The 20,212-nt window shown below is 30.1% G+C and overlaps 1 protein-coding gene across 1 annotated transcript; it reads right to left on the reverse strand.

Moving 5' to 3' along the window:
* Window positions 1-214: 214 nt before the first annotated feature.
* On the reverse strand, window positions 215-14,974 carry LOC108905514 (toll-like receptor 6). The gene is made up of 2 exons (XM_018708397.1): window positions 14,802-14,974; window positions 215-2,204 (listed from the first exon to the last, which is right to left on the reverse strand). The coding sequence occupies exon 2, from the start codon at window positions 2,199-2,201 to the stop codon at window positions 267-269; it is 1,935 nt and encodes a 644-aa protein (XP_018563913.1). The 5' UTR covers window positions 2,202-2,204; window positions 14,802-14,974; the 3' UTR covers window positions 215-266.
* Between the last annotated feature and the right edge of the window lie 5,238 nt (window positions 14,975-20,212).

Raw genomic sequence — 20,212 nt, forward strand, 5'->3', positions numbered from 1 at the left:
TTTCTTTGTCTTATACACATTTATATGTATGACTGTATTCACATTTGTACCTTTGACTTGCCATAAATGTATATGCATATATTTATGTAACATGGTCCAATAAACTTTCTTTCTTTCTTTCTTTCTTTCTTTCTTTCTTTCTTATTATTATTTCACATTACAAATTTCAAATAAAGGAGAAATTAATATTTTTTTATTACTGTTCTATATTATTTATTATATGCACAAGACTTATTTCCGTACAAATCTATCTACAGATATTATGACTAATTACTGTTCATATTTTTGTTAAGAATTTTTTCAAATTTAATATGGTTAATATACATAATATACAACATTATACATGCAGTGACAACTAATACAAATATTATTATTAGTAACAAAACTGAATTATCTTCCTTTTTTTCTGCTTTAACAAAGGTATTAATTAATTTTTCCATTTCCGCGCCATTTTCTTGATTCGTATAATTTATTTCAAACACCGGGCTTTTAAATGTTTCTAGTTTTTTATAAAAACTGCTACTTAAAAAATCTTTATTGAAATAATTATCCATGTCGATTTTGTCAGAATTGACATTTTCAGTTCCTTCGTAATTTACAAAGTACTTAACAAAATTGCTGTTCCTAAAACTAGAATGAAAATAGTCATTTACAATATGGTTTGGAAATTCGGCAATATCAGTATCGTTCAATTTCTTTTCAACATCGTATATGTTAATACTGTTGTTAAATTGTAAATTTTCCAGGTACTTATAAAAATTACTTTTCCGGAAATCTTTATTATAGTATTTGTACAAGGAACTTTTTGTAAAATCAATATTAAGTATTTCATTCAATTTTGTTCTAAAAGCTTCTTCAATATCAAAATTTTGCTTTGTAGTCACCTCTGAATTATAATCTGTCTCTGAACAAGCTATACCGTGGATGTTGCTACTACTCCATGAATGTCCAGGGTATATTTTAATTCCTCTCAAGTCATGGAAAATTTCAGTTAATTTGTCACAAGTAAAATTATTTCCATCTAACGATAGTTCTTCTAACTGTGTTAACAATTCCTTAAAATCCTTCGAATCAAAAATGCTTATTTCGTTTTCATGTAAATATAACTCATGAAGATTATTTAACAAATGGTAGTTGTACGATTTAAAAGAAGTTAGATGATTTTTTGATAAATGTAATACCTGTAACTTCATCAATCCGTCGAATAAACCGTATTGCAATTTCTCCAACTCATTCGTAGATAGATTTAACAAAACTAATCCATTTAAATTTGAGAAATAATCGTTTGGTATAGATGCAATATTATTGTTTTGTAAAAACAAATGGGATATATTTTTTAAAGCAGGTGTGGTTTCTAAATTTGATAATGAGTTGTGACTAGCATCAAGAAAGTAAATTCCTGGATTACTGTCATTGCAGTTGTTACGAGCTAGAGAGGACAACGAGTTTTTACTGATATCTAGTACCAATAGTGGCGCGAAACAGCCAATTATACTGCTTATGTTATTATTGGATAAAATTAATGTATGCATATGTGAAAGCGAAGTAAAATTAAATATTTCTAATTTGTTAAAACTCAAATCTAATTTGGCATGTTCTTTTATATTTACCAAAGAGTAACTGTCAAAAGACTGCAAAGCATTTTGCGACAGATTTATATAATGTAAATTGTTGCAACCATGGAAAGAATGGCTACTTAACTTCTGAATGTTATTTTTAGATAAATCTAATGCAATTAAATTGACCAAGGAGTTGAAAATACCATCCGAAATGCTGGTTATATTGTTATTTGATAAATATAACTCTTGTAGTGCCTTCAACAGGTTGAATGCCCCAGGTAGAATAGTTTCTACTTCATTGCTTGTTATGTCCAGTATGGTGGTTGAAGGGTAGTTTGTAAAAGCTGATGGTGGAATAGTGGGAACAATTGAATTTCTTATTGTTAATTTTTGTGGGCATTGTGAACATTGATAATTTTTTGGTGCATCTGAAGACAAGCGTCCATAACTTAAATTAACGGAAGAACAGTCTACACTTATAGAATTTACATGTTCTGTTTGTTGTCGGTTATCGTAGTACTCGTCGTAGTTAGGGTCATTTTCCTCATATACAACCTCTGCTGTTTCTACACAACCTCCAGAACAATGCACAATCCAGCTTGCTAGATACACCATAAAAGTAAATATTTCCTTTGACGCCATATCCTGAAATCATTTAACTAGATTAAAGTCTCATTTATTCCAATCTTTTTTTTCTTATTTAACGTATATTTTTCCATAAAATAAATATAAAAATATCAATTACAGATCAGTAAATACACATGCGTTAGAAAGGCTTTTATAATGTCCAGTCACCATTTAAGAACCATGTCGTTTTCATATAACGAAAGAATAAACGTTTAATACTAGTAAATGAGGAAGCGATCGTTTTTAATATTAATATTCCTGAATTTTCACATTTTAAAATAACGTTTGATTAAGGTTTTTGGCAAACGAAATTTAAATCTGGAATAGAAGGTTATTTAAATAACATGTTTTTCCATGTGTTTTTGTTAGAAAAATAGCTTTTGTCATATTATTTTTTTTTATACCAGAAATTTAAATTCTAGTGTAGGTATGTGTCGAATATTTAAAACTAGTCCTCTCTCTATATGATTATGTATTACAGAATAACACTAGTAGACCAAGCAAATTAAATTTTTACTCGAAAAAAGTCATATCCGCGAGATTATTGTAAAATTGTCTGAAGGAACATAATACAAGACATCTCTCATCTCGTGAGTCAAAAACTTTTATTAGCTAACTTTTCTATTTAAACAAATAAGTGAGGAAAACAGTTTTTTACTTAGCAGGGAAAACCATCAATTTTAGCGTGACTCACAGGCAGCTTATAGGGAGTAAAATTATCACCCAAATGAGACTTGTTAAATTAAAATCGGTTAATAAACAAAAAAGTTATTGCAAAAAAACAAGAAAAGTGCCCATTTTTTAATTTGTTTATAACTATCGCATTTATTGTTAAAATTTTATAAAACCTATGACAAGTTGAGGGTTTTGTCATACTTTAAAAGTGTGCCAAAAGTGGGCGCTGTAGGTGCAATAGTTTTCGCACAATTCTATTTGTTTATAGCGGAGGCTCCAAAAGTTATGAACTTTAAGCCTCTGTACAGACGTTAATTTTCAATCAAACATGATTCTGAAAGCGTCATTGTAATCTTAAAGACGCAATTAAGCGACCTATTAAAAAATATCACCGTTTTTTTGACATTAACATTCTCAAATTGTGCATTAAAAAACCGTGCGTTTTTCGCTTATAAACAATTTGAATAACATTGTTGCTATTTATGCTATCTCACCGAAAATAGATGCAATGGATAGCTGGCAAAAAAATACAGTTTTAAAATAAAAAAAGTACCCTCTACGACCAACAGGAGCCAAGATAAGAATTTTTTTTTAAAAAATCGTAGCGCAATTGTTTATAAATATTAAGACTTGAATTTTTCGCAAAATAAAGTTTACGACGTAAACTACGATTTCCCGTGAATTGCATTGAAAAATGTGGAAAATTAACGACTCACGAGCCCTTTAAAGAGAAGGTACTCGCTAAGTAAACTGTCCGGCGGCCGGCGGCGTGGTGGTGGGGGAAGCTCGTCCAAGCGGTAGCGCTGGCGAGAAAAGTTAAATCCAAAGTTTAAATAGGTGCGCGCTCTAAATTTTGCTATATCTCGGCTTCTATTCATCGTAGAAACTTATTTTTTTTTTAAACTGGGGTAGCTCGACGAAAAAATAACAATGGGCATATTTACGAATTCGTAGAATAGCCCTGAACCCCAGAAAAAATGCATCTTTTATACTTAATTTTTTTTAATTTACAAAAATGTCACAAAAATTATTGTTAAACGAAATATTAATTAAAATTTCAATTTCGGAATTATTTTACTATTATTAAATAAATAAATGAAGCTATCGTTCATTTAAAAAGTTATTTTTTTTACATATTAAGGCAAAGTAAACTTGTTTTTTCAATATTTTGTTAGCTATTTAATTACGATTTAAATGTAAAATTAAAGTAAAAATTCACAAATTATTTTCAAATTATTATTTATTGTTAAAAGATTTAAAAAAGAATAAAAAGCATTTGAATTTATTGCAAAATTCTCAAAATTAAAAAATATTAATAAAAATAATGCGGTCGATAAAATTACAATTTTAACTTCTTGAAATTTTAATATATAAAGTTTTTTTATTATATTTATTACTAATTTTATAAACATAATCAAAATTAATTCAAAAAATATTAATCACAACCATTTTCAATAATAGATATAAATAATGCAATATAATACAATTTAAAATTTAAAATTTTTTCTATTTTTATGAGAAATAATAATTTGAAAATAATTTATGAATTTTTACTTTAATTTTACATTTAAATCGTAATTAAATAGCTAACAAAATATTGAAAAAACAAGTTTACTTTGCCTTAATATGTAAAAAAAATAACTTTTTAAATGAACGATAGCTTCATTTATTTATTTAATAATAGTAAAATAATTCCGAAATTGAAATTTTAATTAATATTTCGTTTAACAATAATTTTTGTGACATTTTTGTAAATTAAAAAAAATTAATTATAAAAGATGCATTTTTTCTGGGGTTCAGGGCTATTCTACGAATTCGTAAATATGCCCATTGTTATTTTTTCGTCGAGCTACCCCAGTTTAAAAAAAAAAAGTTTCTACGATGAATAGGATTTCACTTTTTTCGCGCGCGCGACTCGATTGGACGAGCTTCCCCCATCATCACGCCGGACAGTTTACTTAGCGAGTACCTTCTCTTTAAAGGGCTCGTGAGTCGTTAATTTTCCACATTTTTCAATGCAATTCACGGGAAATCGTAGTTTACGTCGTAAACTTTATTTTGCGAAAAATTCAAGTCTTAATATTTATAAACAATTGCGCTACGATTTTTTAAAAAAAGATTCTTATCTTGGCTCCTGTTGGTCGTAGAGGGCACTTTTTTTATTTTAAAACTGTATTTTTTTTCCAGCTATCCATTGCACCTATTTTCGGTGAGATAGCATAAATAGCAACAATGTTATTCAAATTGTTTATAAGCGAAAAACGCACGGTTTTTTAATGCACAATTTGAGAATGTTAATGTCAAAAAAACGGTGATATTTTTTAATAGGTCGCTTAATTGCGTCTTTAAGATTACAATGACGCTTTCAGAATCATGTTTGATTGAAAATTAACGTCTGTACAGAGGCTTAAAGTTCATAACTTTTGGAGCCTCCGCTATAAACAAATAGAATTGTGCGAAAACTATTGCACCTACAGCGCCCACTTTTGGCACACTTTTAAAGTATGACAAAACCCTCAACTTGTCATAGGTTTTATAAAATTTTAACAATAAATGCGATAGTTATAAACAAATTAAAAAATGGGCACTTTTCTTGTTTTTTTGCAATAACTTTTTTGTTTATTAACCGATTTTAATTTAACCAGTCTCATTTTGTAGATAATTTTACTCCCTATAAGCTGTCTGAGAGTCACTTTTCGCTAAAATTGATGGTTTTCCCTGCAAAGTGAAAAAACTGTTTTCCTCACTTATTTGTTTAAATAGAAAAGTTAGCTAATGAAAGTTTTTGACTCACGAGATAAGAGATGTCTTGTATTATGTTCCATTAGACAATTTTACAATAATCTCGCGGAAACGACTTTTTTCGAGTTTCGCTTTTATTTTCGCTAATTTTCCTGGTGTATAGATATATTTAATCGCAAACAGCTCTCTGAAAAGGCTCCACTAAATCAATGGAAATGTTCGTTTGTAAATGGTAAGTGGTGGTATTTTTCATCAATTTTGACATTGCTGGTTCTTTAAAGACGTAAGCAGGATTGCAGTATGTAATTTTAAAAAACACAACCTTAATGTTAAATAAACCAACAATAAAATTTAATAGTTACTGAAGTATAAAATAAAATATTGAAATATTAAAAAAATGCTATGGTGTCATTTACTTACTATTAGTAAATATATAATTAATATTGTTAATTAATTGGTTCATTATTAAAAAATTATAAAACCTTACTAAATGTTTAGGAAATATAAAACGTATAGGTATGATTTTAAACATTTTATTAGTAAAACCTTACAAAAATATTTTTGTTTAACATTTGTAGATTATTCACTTGATATGGAGGTTTTATGTACGTCTAAAAGAACAGTTTAATTTTACTAATTTTAATAACGTTTGTTCATTGCTAAAAGGACTGCAAAACATTTTTCATACAAAATTGTGTATTTTTAACGACCGCTATTTTTACAACCACAAAAGAACGATTAATTTTCCGACGTAACACTAATCATTAACTAATGAACTTGAAAATAAGTTTTAAAAACTTATGTGTGCTTACTGGGGTATATCATCGTACTAGGTTAGTTAGGCTGGGTTAGATAATCTATTTCCATTTTATCCAGTAGAATTTATTACTGTTTCGTGTAAAGCAATATAAATAGGTAATTAAAAACATCATTTTTGCATATACATATATCACTATTCTTCAATTTCCTAAACATTTAAAATAGAACCGCAATGTTACTTACTTTTTCAAGATTTATAGCCAACTGCTTGCACACACTGGTCCAGGTATAATAAATAATAAAATTATTTCAAGTGTATTTTTAATATTAAAAGTGTTAAATAATTATATCTATGACAGTACAGTGACACACATGAATTAATATCCTTATAAACAAATTAACAGCTACAATTATTTAATTTTGCTAATTATTTCCACAACAACATTTGATATGAAATAATCATAAGGCAGATACCCGTCATACAGCATGTTTTCACCACAAACTCTTATTTTTTAAATATCGAGGATGCGGTGAGGATATTTATCATAACTTGGAACACCGCAAATTTTTGTTTATTGTTTTAACGATAAAGTTGTATCGCACCCTGTATCTCGGTTAGGAAGTGGTTTACGAATTATGTTCATATAAACATTTTCGTTCAAAATCAAGTTTTCTATCAACTCTTAAAGATAGTATGTTTAAAAAAGAACACCCTGTACATATTCCATATATTCGAAAAATATTAAGTAAATAGATAAATAAATTAAAGATATATGTGCATTTAATATTTATTAAAATTAGTAGTTATTACATGTCAATGATAACATTATTTTTACTGATTACGAGTATTTAAACATTAAGGAGTTCTACTTGTTCGTTTCTTAAATTAAGTATTTTGTCAAACTTAGTGTAAGTGGCATACATGAAACATAACATAATAAATGAAATAAAAACTAACAGCACTATAATTATTACCAGCAAAGCGGAATTATAACTCTTTTCTTCTTCATCAGCAAAAGTACTGATTAATTTCTCAACTTTCGTGTCGTTTGAGTTCTCGGAATATTTTATTGCAAACTGGGGCTTTTTTAGTGCCTCAAGATACTTATAAAACTCGCTGTTCGCAAAATCCTTATTAAAATAATTATACATAGCACTTTTAGAAAAACCGTTATTTAAGAAAGTCTCACTACTTTTTAAATTATCCAAATACTTTATAAAATTACTATTTTTAAAGTCATTATTAAAATAACTATTTACGCTTTTATTAAAATTTTCTTGGTATTTCTGGATATTTTTTATATTATTTAAATTTTTGTCCAGACTGTTTAAACTCAGGTTACCAACAAGTCTCAGATTTTCCAAGTACTTATAAAAATTGCTTTTCTTGAAGTCTCTGTTAAAATAATTGTACATGGAGCTTTTCATAAAATCCGAATTGAATAGTCCGAGTATTTTCGCCCTCAAAGTATCTTCTACAGTTGCGTTAGCATCGAAATTTTGTTCTGATGCCAAATCTGAACTATAGTCACTCTCTGTACAGGCTATTCCATGGATGTTACTAGAATTGAAAGAATGTCCTCCAGATATTTTTACCTTTCTTAAATCGTGAAATATTTCAACTAATCTGCCACAAGCGAAGTTGTTTCCATCTAGCGATATTACTTCTAGTTGAGTTAAAACATCTGTGAGTTCCTTGGAATCAAAATAAGTTATCTCGTTATCGTGCATATATAATTTTAGCAAATTTTTCAACAGGTGATAGTTGTATTTTTTAAAATATGTTAGCCGGTTGCTTGAAATATCTAACATTCTTAATGAGGACAGTCCATCAAACAAGCCATACTGCAATTGATCCAATTCGTTTGAGGATAAGTTCAGAAAAATTAGTCTGTTCAATTTTGAAAAAAACTCATTGGGAATGAAGTTAATATTATTATTTTGTAACCACAAATTCTGTAGATTATATAATGCGGAAAGACTTCCCAAATTTGATAACGAATTGTGACTGACATCTAGTTCAACAATCCTTGAATTATTACCTTGGCACCTATTATTTTCTAAAGAAATTAACAAGTTATTACCTAAATTTAACCTGGTTAGTGCTGAAAAACATCCGAATATATTTCTTATACGGTTATTAAATATGTTCAGATTTTGTACTTTGTCTGCGATTAGGGTGAAATTGAACATATCTAGTTCGTTAAAACTCAGGTCTAATTCTGTGAGCTTCTTTAGGTATATTAACGAGTAATTGTCAATAAACTGCAATGCATTTGAAGATAAGTTTAAAATTTTTAAATTCATGACACCTGTAAAGGTGTGATGACTTATACGTCGGATGCTATTCTTAGATAAATCTAATATTCGTAGCTTGATTAAAGAATTGAATACGCCGTCAGGAATTTGTTTGATATCGTTGTTCGAGAGATATAATTCTTCAAGTGACGTTAACAAGTTAAAAGCTCCTGGTAAAATATCTTCTACGCTACTGTTCCTTATGTCTAATATAGTTGTTGATGCATAGTTGATGAAACTAGATGGTGGGATAGTGGAAATAGTCGACTGTCTTATTTTCAATATGTGTGGACAATCAGAGCATTGACTTGTCTGTGGGTTGTTTAAAGGTCCTTTAGTTAATTTGACGAAGGAACATGTTATGTTTATAGATGTCACACGTTCTTCATCTCGATCATAGTCAATATTCCAATACTGTTCAGTATCTATAGACTCTAAACAATTTTCAACTTCTGCATCCTCCAAAGAATAAATAACGCAACTTGTTAAATATATTAGCAAAATTACTAACTTTGGTAAACCCATTTTCCTAAAAATGCATGTTACAAGTAAATATCTTTAAAGGAAATATTAAAAAAAAACTGAAAATTTTATGATTTGCCATTTTTTATTCATAATTTTTAAGGTTTATTATTCTTCAGTCATTATTTTATAAAGGCAACTAAAAATTTTAATTATAGACAAAGTTATTGTAATCATTAATTTGTTTTAAGTTACCTCTGAAGCAGTAACTTCAATAAAATATTTTTCAGGGTATTTTGCTACATTACAAATTAAAAAAGATTAAAGGATACAGTAAAGAAATTCCTGGACCACAAACATCAATTACGGTTGTTTTTAACAAACCTTTTTCTGTCTGCTTTAAAACGTTACATATGATAAATACATAAACTATAAAACATTGCCCATATTTCTATTTCAAAAACTTGCATTTCTGTTTTAAAAATAACGCAGCACATATTAAAATTTAAAGAACAATAATCACAGGTCAACATTTGATCTAGGGACAATAGTCAGAAGTGACTATGGTAAATAGGGGTTTTTTGGGTCGCTGATCACGAATCCGAGGTCGGTTAAGCTCCATCACATCAGGTTCAAGGTGATTTGAAGGTCAAATCAAGAAATGACCTCCAAAAAATCTGAAAAAACGCATGCTTATGTTTTAGAGGCCACTGAACCCGAATCCGAGGTTTGTTTGCCCCTACGATACACCCTAGAGGTCATTCAAGGTGATTCATGAAGTATTTTTGATAGAAAAGTTAAAATCAGTCTGAAACATCTGAAAAAATTCGTCTGACTGTTTTTGAGGTCACTGAACGCGAATCCAAGGTTATTTAATAAAAATACTGATCAACTCAGGAACGTTATCCTTGTCATGGAATCGATTTTCGTATGTTTCGTTGTTTGCATCCCTCCTAAAATCAGTCACGTATTCTGATACACTTGCGTTTTAGACTTTTTTTTTACTTTTATTATTATTTCTTTTTGTCTGTCATATTTAGGTAAAATACTGAGCAGTAATCAAGATGAGGAAAGGCCAGGGCTAACACAAGCCACTTGGGTAACTGAAAAGACATAAAATGCTGAAGGAATTTATGACTTAATGATATAATGCGTGCTTGACCCCTTTTGCTAATGCAACAACCTGAACTTTTCTAATTAAATTTTGAGTCAAGTAAATCCCTTGAGATTCATTTTGACCGTGTCAACGTATGGGATAGTCATATGCCAACTTTCTTAATCAGAATAGTAGAATGAAAGTAAACTATCAGAAAAAGAGACTATATCTCCATACAATCGAGTAGATGGTTGTACGTAGACACATGGAAACTCTTTGCAGACCTTTAATAACCTCCAGATCACTCAGTGACTCCGAAAACACTTCAATACACGTTTCAAATTTTTTTACACAACTTTTTCTAAATTTAACCTACAAATCACCTTGAATCTAACATGATGGAGCTTAAATAACCTTAGATTCGCGTTCAGTGACCTCAAAAACATTCGGACGAAATTTTTCAGATTTTTCATACTGATTTTAACTTTTCTACACAAAATACTTCATGAATGACCATGAAATGACCTTGAATGACCTTCAGGGTGTATCCTAGGGGTAAACAAATCTTGGATTCGGGTTCAGTGACCTCTAAAACATAAGCATGAATTTTTTCAGATTTTTTGGAGGTCATTTCTTGATTTGACCTTCAAATCACCTTGAACCTGATGTGATGGAGCTTAACCGACCTCGGATTCGTGATCAGCGACCCAAAAAACTCCTATATACCATTGTCACTTCTGACGATTGTCCCTAGATCAAATGACCTGTGAATTAGACACACTGTGTTTTTCCAAAACTTTTGCAGAGATCCACTTAATAATACGGTTGTTTCCTCCAGAATGTTAAGCAATTTTATTGTTCCGCATTCTCTTATTTTTTTACCTTTTCTCACAATTTTCACCGATATGTTTTATTCACGGGACTTATTAAGTATTTATCAATCAGTTTAAACTACAAGTATGTGTACGAGATTAACGAATATTGTGACATGTACAAAATAACAAGTACCTACTTTTTTTAAATTATAATGTTGTCAAGAAACAGAATAATATACAGGATGTGCTAAAGAATGGGCTAAATTTGACCAATAGATTCTAGGGTAAACATTAATGGGGATAGTTCATAAATATATTTTTTGGGGGACGCTTCGTTTTCAAGACACAGGATGTTTAGGTAAAAAGAATATACTTGATTTCAAATATATCTAAAACCTACATGCAATTGTTGTCTAATTTTATTTGTTTATTGTCAGGTACAGTTTCAGTTGAACTGGAAGATTGAATATCATTATAAAGGACTTTTTTAAATAACTGGTGCGCAACATACTAAAATAAAAAAATCCCTAAATTTCACAGCAAATAAATTTCTTTTCTTTCATGTCCATAGAATGCACCATATTTAACAAAAAAATATTTTTATTCGGTGCTTTACAATGCATTAATTATATTATTGCGTGAGTCACACCATCTTAACATTCTGGTTTTTAAATTTAGAAAAAAATGTTAAAAATAAGAAAGTTGTAGCTGTCATCTAGAAGCTGGCGATGATTTTAAATTTTTGTCTGGCTTATCTTTTATTTGCAATGTGGCAAAGTACCCAAAAAAGAAAAACTGTCGGTATTATAACTGTTCCAAAAATGTGTTTTTATCACTAATCACAGGGAGTGAAGTGTAACATAGTTTTACAGATATTAATTCAATTTCTAATTCCCCTATCAAAAGCAAAGCTACAGTTACAGTGGGAATTCAATTGAGTCCAAAGGAATCTGACAATTTTAGAAAGCTTTATGACAATGATATCTAGATTTATAGTCCAACAAATTACACTTGGAGAAAAAAAATGTTACCTGGACTTTTATAAGTGCAAATGATAAAAGGGCTTATAATAAACCTAAAAAAATAAATGCGTGAGCAGTGGTGGCAGAGGGTTGATTTGGGGAGTTAAAAAGTTGTGCAAAATTGTCTCATTGGTATTTCTGCAAAAGTTGACGCCAAACAAAAAAGTATCCAATACAAATGTTGTAGAACATGCAAAAATCTGCAAGATAACCTCAAAATTTCCGAGAAAAATGCGAAAAAACAGTTTTTTCTGATTTTTCGTTTTTATTTCTCTTTTCCGCAAAATAATTTAGTTTTGACGAAACTTGGTGAAAGTATACCTTTCTGTGTCTCAAATAGACAATTTTTTTTAGATAAAAAAATCAAGAAGTTTCCGAGATATTCATTTTTCGTTTTTTTTTTTTCAAAGAAAAATTCTGCTTAGAAAAACCATCGTACAGAGTTCTGCCTTGATCATTTTTTGCGTTTTTGGGGAAATAAAAGAATCTGTAATCACAGTTCAAAAACATTCTCAAAAATCCAAAAAAAATAAAAATGACTTGCAACAATGAATTTTTCAGTAATTGTTGATAATTTGTATAAATTTAAAAAAAATCAACAACTGATTATAGCATTCAATTCTACGGAAATAAATACAAAAAAACTGTCTCATTGGACCCAAAACTTTATTTTTGTACAGTGTTGCTAAGTCGAATTACAAATGCACAAATGATAAATTATATCTGGATGATTTGAGATTTCAGTAATATAAAGTATATAAAGTATTAACTGCAAAGTCTACTGTTGACGCAAAACCCGGAAATCCGAAAACCCGAAATTTTGCAAAATTGTTTTATTTTTTTTTGGCTTTATTTGATAACGAATTTAAAAAAAATCATCAGGTTAATTTTTTTAAATACGTCGCTGCTATTTTTATGACTTTATCTAAAGTTATTTTTAATTCTGAATTAGATGATATTACTGTTGTAATAATAAAAAGGATTTTAGCTATCATTTAAAATTTTTCCCGAGTACGGCTCTAAACACTTTCAAAATATCTATTGCAGGAAATCATAACAGTATAAAAGTCAGCACAAAATATCAAAAAAATGTTTTTAATCAATAATTTAAAAAGTTGTACCTAATAAAAAAAATAATACGAATTTATGAAATGTTTTATTATTTCTAATTAGCATTGCTAATAGTAATAAAAAAAATTGTTGGATATTTTGTGCGGTATTGACTTTTACACTGTTATGACTTCATCCAATAGATATTTTGAAAGCGTTCAGAGCCGTACTCAGGAAAAATTTTAAATGATACCTAAAACAAGCTAAAAATGTTTTAAGTGATTACAATAGTAATATCATCTCATTCAGAATTAAAAACGATTTTGTCATAAAAATAGCAGCGACCTATTTTAAAAAATTAACCTGATAATGGCCCCTCGAAGACGAAACGTTGAATTGCAAAAATGTTGACGCCATTATATAGAGCGAAAAAAGTGGCATTTTAAATATGTAATTTATTTTAAAATTCGTTTCCAAATAAAACCAAAAAAAAATTAAACAATTTTGCAAAATTTCGGGTTTTTCCGGATATCTCCGGAACTACCCGGAATTTAAAATCTTTCTAAACGGCATATTGTTAGGTTTAAAAAAACAACTTTTTTTCTAATCTGAGCCACCCCGTATCTCTTACCGTTTCCTAGATCCTAATGCTATCCTTAGGTTTATAGCAATACTGTACAAAAATAAAGTTTTGGGTCAAACAATGAGACAGTTTTTTTTATATTTTTAACGTGCAATTGAATGGTGAAATCAGTTTTTAAATTTTTTTTAATTTAAACAAATTATCAACAATTACTGAAAAATTCATTGTTGTCTTTTTTTGCATTTTTGAGCATGTTTTTATATATAGTTGCAGATATTTTTATTTCACCAATAAGTATATGTCAAAACGAAAAAAATAATCACCGGCAGAACCCTGTACGATGATTTTTCTAAGTAGAATTTTTCTTTGAAAAAAAAAGTGTTTCAGACCGGAAAAACGAATATCTCGGAAACTTCTTGATTTTTTATCTAAAAAAAAAAAATTGTGGTTATTTAAGACACAAAAAGGTATACTTTCACAAAGTTTCGTCAAAATTAAATTATTTTTACGGAAATGTGATATAAAAAACGAAAAATCATAAGAAATCTTGATTTTTGCATTTTTCTCGGCAATTTTGAGGTTATCTTAAAAAGTGACCTCTATAAAAGTTGTAGATTTTTGCATGATCTACAACTTTTGTATTGGATGCTTTTTGTTCGACGTCAACTTTCGCCAGAAAATTCCAATGATACAATTTTTCACTTTTCAACCCCCCAAATCAACCATCCGCCACCCCTGCTCACGCATTTATTTTTTTTTTTCGTTTATTATAAGCCCCTTTACCATTTCAACTTATAAAAGTCCAGGTAACAATTTTCTTTTTTTTTTCCTCTAAATGAGTTATTTCCATCGGTCTATTAACATTTCTCGCTAATATCAAATGAGTATATAAAAATTTTAATTAATAATAATCAATATTGGTTATTTTAACCCAAGGACTGCAAAAATTAGCGTAATCCTCGGGAGTAAAGTGCCTTTTAATCTCTCCGCAACAACAAATTGATATTCTTTGCACATACGGAGATTACTTAATTTCTAGACGAAACGGTATAAAATGACCAATCATAAATCAAAATATAAAGCATTACTAGAAATATTTGAAATATTACTTACTTATCGTCCACTGGTATGCACACAATCACAGTCAACAATTACCATTACATTTGATCAAGTTGTGTAGTTACCCAGGAAGCAATTTGAGATAATGCAACAATTAGTTATTATTATTGCAAATATCCTACGCGCAAATTGATAAGTCAACCGACAGTCACAATGAACTTGGAGGAAATAACTAACTATTCCTACAGTAATATTTGTAGCAATATGCAGATACCCAAAAGCAACTGAAAATATACCAATGCAAATATCTTTTGACCCTGATGAAAATAGCACTGATGGTAGTATCCTGGAAGTGAATTTTTTATCAGTGAAAAAAACAACTTGTTTACCATTTGGTTTGCAGTAATACTTTCCTTTAAAACATTTCTTTATCAGTATCCTTTTCTGAATGATGATGTTAATTATAAAAAGAATAAAACGAATTATTAGCTAAAAATTTTACTACAGTTTGTTTTCAAAAAACAACTCATCTCTATGTTTAATCTGCTTCTTAAAATCTATATTTGTATATGCTTAACAGTCACCCTTAAGTTAAAACAAAATTCATATCATTCATTTTGGTTCCTGTCTACAATTATTTATTTTTGGCATTTGTCAGAATATTTTAGTTTAACTAAACTCCAGTTTTTGGCAAATTTGCTGCCAGATTAAATATTTTGTTAATTTAGATCAGCATACCACCATTCGAATATGAACACTTAAGATATACTTAGTCCTGTTAATTTAATTTTGCCGCAATGCATTAAGAAGCCTTATATCTCAGTAGACCCACCCTTTTTGGTTGGGTGGTTTAAATCATAAAAGGTATTTAATTTGTTAGTTATGTAAAATACTCCCACATTGAAAAATTAATTTCGCTTTTCTCTGAAACGTTGAATTTTAACCACATGTATAAGGATACATTTTTACAAATAAAGCGGTGTTTCAATGTTTCAAGAAACTTCTGCATTTTCTTAAAATTACTACAAGAAAAAAAAGTGGCAAAAAATTAACGATTGTTTAAGGTGTTCTTAGCGACTTTTATGATTTAGATAAAAAGTAAGCACAAATTCATATTTGGCTATCTCAACAATTCCTCCATACCAAATTTCATTAAAATATCTTATATGGGGAAGCAATTTTAAAAAATAATATGTATTTGTTCTTGAAGGTCGACAACTTTTTAAGGAAGCAAAATTGTACTAAAGTAAGTCGATTGATCTGGTAATATTTATACCTACGATTTTCTAAAATACCTATACTAAAAAATTGTTGTCTTATACAGAGTGTTCCTTAATGATATGCGAGTATTTAAGGAAAATTAATGACAGTTTGCTATTATCCAAAAATGTTCCGTTGCGAACATACGGGGTGTTAAAATTTTAGGAAAAAGAAGGATATTAATTTATATTTTCGAAACCGCTTGAAATATTTCAATGATATGTAGTATGTGGTGATAGTTGATAACGACGCATGTTTTTCAATACGAATATAATTTTTAGCTCTAACAGTGGCATGCGTACGAACAATGACATTGATATTTTTAAAGAAAAAAATGGTACGCTAATGGCTCTTTTCCCAAATAAAAATTATTTTTGAGATCCCTGTTTAATTCGAAAGATAAGAGCTCTCTTGAGTCTTTGTCCTACTATGCGTCGTTTTTGAGTAAAAAAATAAAACCCGTTGTATTGTCCGTAATTAATTAATTTAATTATTGAAGAATCTAATTTTGCAATAAACTTAGTCCCATTACCACTGTAGAGGAATTAAAAGAAAGAATAATTGCAGCATGTGATAGAATAAAAAATAATCCACTATTTATTATTTATATGCATGATACCTTGACGTTATTAAAAAATGCACAAATGTCAATTTAGCAGCATCAGTCATAACACAGCCCCACAAAAAAGTATCGGATCGAATTTTTTTCCGCTGAATCCAAATCTGCCTTCAGATTTGGCCCAACGGGTCTGAGATTTCGGGAAAATTCAAAATACAGGTCAAAATTCGCAAAAAAGTAATTTACACTTGACGAAAGTTATAAAAAATCTAATTATTGTACCAGCTCACTAGACGTTTGATTTTTTAGTCGTTTAATTTCAATTTATCATCATAGAAAATTTGTCGCTACAGCTTTGAAACTAGTCCAAGCACTCTTCTCAACGCTATTCGTTGTAGTGATGAATGTTGCATCCTTGAACAATGTCCGAATACCTACATTTTCTTTCAATTTTGCCTCAGAAATATTCGGATATATATATATATAGGGTTATTCACAACTTATCCAAAAAAATTTGGGAATAGATGCAGCTTGAGAAATGGAATCAATGTCGTAAAAAAATTTTTTGTAAAATCCTTATAGTTTCCGAGAAAAAAATATTGAAGTTATAGTACATTCAACCACTACATAGCTGGACAACTGTAGTCTCTAGCGTCATTCGCCACGTGGCCTCAGCGACTCCGAATACTGAATTCGGATTTTGCAATCGTCGTTGCGATATTTACCTGTTATCTGTGGTATTTACAATAGGTTATTAGTAGTTAGTGTCAAAAATGGGTAGTTAGTGTCAAAAATGGTTTGCGTGTACTCGGAGTTGATGGATATCGTTTTAATTTATGGTGAAGCAAGACAACATTTGTGTTAGTTCGTAGAAACTGAGTACAACGGACCCAAATGTGTTTACACATTGGTGGATAAAATATTGAACAATCGTTGTAACATCGGGTATGTCAAATGATTTTATTATTTAAAAACACAAATTAATTTTATTAATTAATAAAGACAAAAGCAGTTGAATTTGCCGATATAAAATAGGTGCGATAAAATTCTATTTACATATTTCTTTCCTTGCCAAAGTTTTTGTCGATTTTTATCACACCGCCATGCCGGTCGCATTGTGCGACGTCAGGTTTTACAGTGGACCAGTTTCCAGTGCCGTGCAGAAGTGTATTTTTAAATCATTTTCGAACTGCCCTTTTTGATTTTTTCTTTACAAAATTGTATTTGTAAGGGTCCCCTGTACATCCAGATTTTTTTTTTTGGATAAGTTCTGAATCATCCTGTATATATAGGGCGAAAATTTTTTTAGAAAAAATGATAAAAGACTTCCAAGATCTGGGATATGTTTGATGAACTACAAGTTGCACTTCTTTCATTCACATCTGGATTGGTTTCCTGAAAATCTTGGAGATTATAGCGAAGAACAAGGCGAACGATTTCATCAGGATATGAAGGTTATAGAACAGTGATATCAAGGTAGATGGGATGAAAACATGATGGCCAATGTTTGTTGGTTGTTAAAAATAGAAGCGAAAAATATAGGGACTAAACGAAGGCGTAACCCTTTGCATGGATCCAACAAAAATAAGAATGATTTGTAAATATCGTTTTCTTTTGTTTAGAAAGTAGAGTAGGTATTCTACAAGTTTTATTGCATTCTCAATCTTCTAAGCAGTTATGTCATCTCTCAGTACAAAAAGTAGATGGATAGATGGGTCGATGGGTGGGTTTTATAGGTGGTACAGGTGGATGAATAAATATGCGTATTCATGCATGAACGACTGGATAGAAAGATGTATGAATTCATAAATGGGTGGGTGGATAAAAAGATGGATCCAGAACTCTGTATCATGAATTATGCCATGAATATGGCGTTTTTAATCTATTTTCTTTTTTTGAATGAAATTGGACTAGCTTGTCTGACTCTATGATGGTAAATTGGAATTAAACAACTGAAAAATGAAACCTCTAATGAGCTAATACAATAATTAGATTTTTTATAACTTTCGTCGGTCGTAAATTACGTTTTTTGCGAATTTTGCAGATTCGGATTCGGCGAAAAAAAATACATGAAAATCCATGAGTCTGAATACCAGATCCGATACTTTTTTTTTGTGGGGCTGTGAAAATGATTCGTTTACAATGAACACTAACAAACTGTTGTGTTTACGCTCGAGGTAATGCGATCGCCGATTGGTTGAATGAAATGTCGTGAAAAATTACATCAATCACTAGGTGGTGAAACAAAATGTTGTGTTTTAACGTAGTCTTAACTTAACCATTTTTTTCCAATAATTTTTAATTCTACCAAAATTTAATTGCCACCGCGAAGGAAATAAAATTACTATTTTCACAAAATTACTGGCCGCGTGGCTTGTAGTTATATAAAGGTTTGTATTATATTCTTTATAGTTGACAGTTTTTCTTTTGAGGAAATCACCAGCTCGTGGTTGCTTGCTTTCATGAATATATTGTAACTGTAAGTCTTTTTAAAATAAAAACAAAAGGGGAATTATTTATTTTGATCCGGTGTGAGAGTACGCATTAAAATACTAAATAACCTGACACAATCTACCCTGCCGCACTTTTTCTTTCTATCGGTATAAAAATGATATAGAAAGGATGGTAAATCTGGAATGAAATTACCATCTGATACGCATTCTGGGTGCAAATATTGGGTGTTCACTGCAAACGCCGGCGAAAACACCCTCGCCGTTCGTTCGAATAAATTCTATCTCGGTTTATCACAGGCCAGAAGAAACTGAAATTGGGTTCTTTTAATAAATCTTTCCTTCCACGAGATTATTTTCAAATCGGCGGTGTGCTACGAGATTATTCACTAGATAAGATTGAATTGCCGCGTTATTTATGGCTTCCTCTATCTCTGCTCCAATCGTTTCATTTCCTTATGTTCGGCTTAATTACTATAACTACACTACGAATAAAGATAAATAAGCAGTAAATTTCCTTAAACGCCTTGAAAATGCTAAGAGATTGGAGCTCGGAATAAGCATAGCTTCGTCGAACCAAAAGGCAATTACCCTTCGAAAAAGTAGTTCATGGCAGTGGCGTCCGCAATGGGAATTTTAATAGTCCATCCCTTTCTTCTCCGTTACTCCAGTCGAATTAGAGTTTGAACGTGAAAAAATTATTAGTAGACATTTTTATTGCACTTGGAAAGGAATGTAAAGTGATAATATCAAAAAAGTATCTCGAAAGAAGTGACGCTAAGTTGGCAAATTGCAAATAAGTGGCAAATTTATTTGTTTTTTCACTTTTTTTGCATGCCCACGAAAATCTAAGCGACCTATCGGAAAATTAGTCGTTTTATGTTGTAGGCAATTAAATTACCTACAATTTAAGGTATCTAAAGTCATATTTGCTAGAAGCAGTAACAGTTAATGTTAATGAAAGACGTGCAAGCGAGAGAAGGAGCGCCAGGCCCGCGCAAGTGTGTGAACGGTGCCCACGTCGCGCGCGACATTTTTTAACCAAACTTGAAACGTTCAAGTCACTTACAATTTGTCAACTTAGCGTCACTTCTTTGCGTCCACCTTGTCCATCAGTGTATTCACAGAAGCTATACAAATTTAGGTTTGTAAAGGAAAACAAAACATCCCTCGGAAAGGATGTAAAACCGTTGGTT

Source organism: Anoplophora glabripennis, unplaced genomic scaffold, assembly GCF_000390285.2.
Source record: "Anoplophora glabripennis isolate ALB-LARVAE unplaced genomic scaffold, Agla_2.0 scaffold140, whole genome shotgun sequence".
NCBI lineage: Eukaryota > Metazoa > Arthropoda > Insecta > Coleoptera > Cerambycidae > Anoplophora > Anoplophora glabripennis.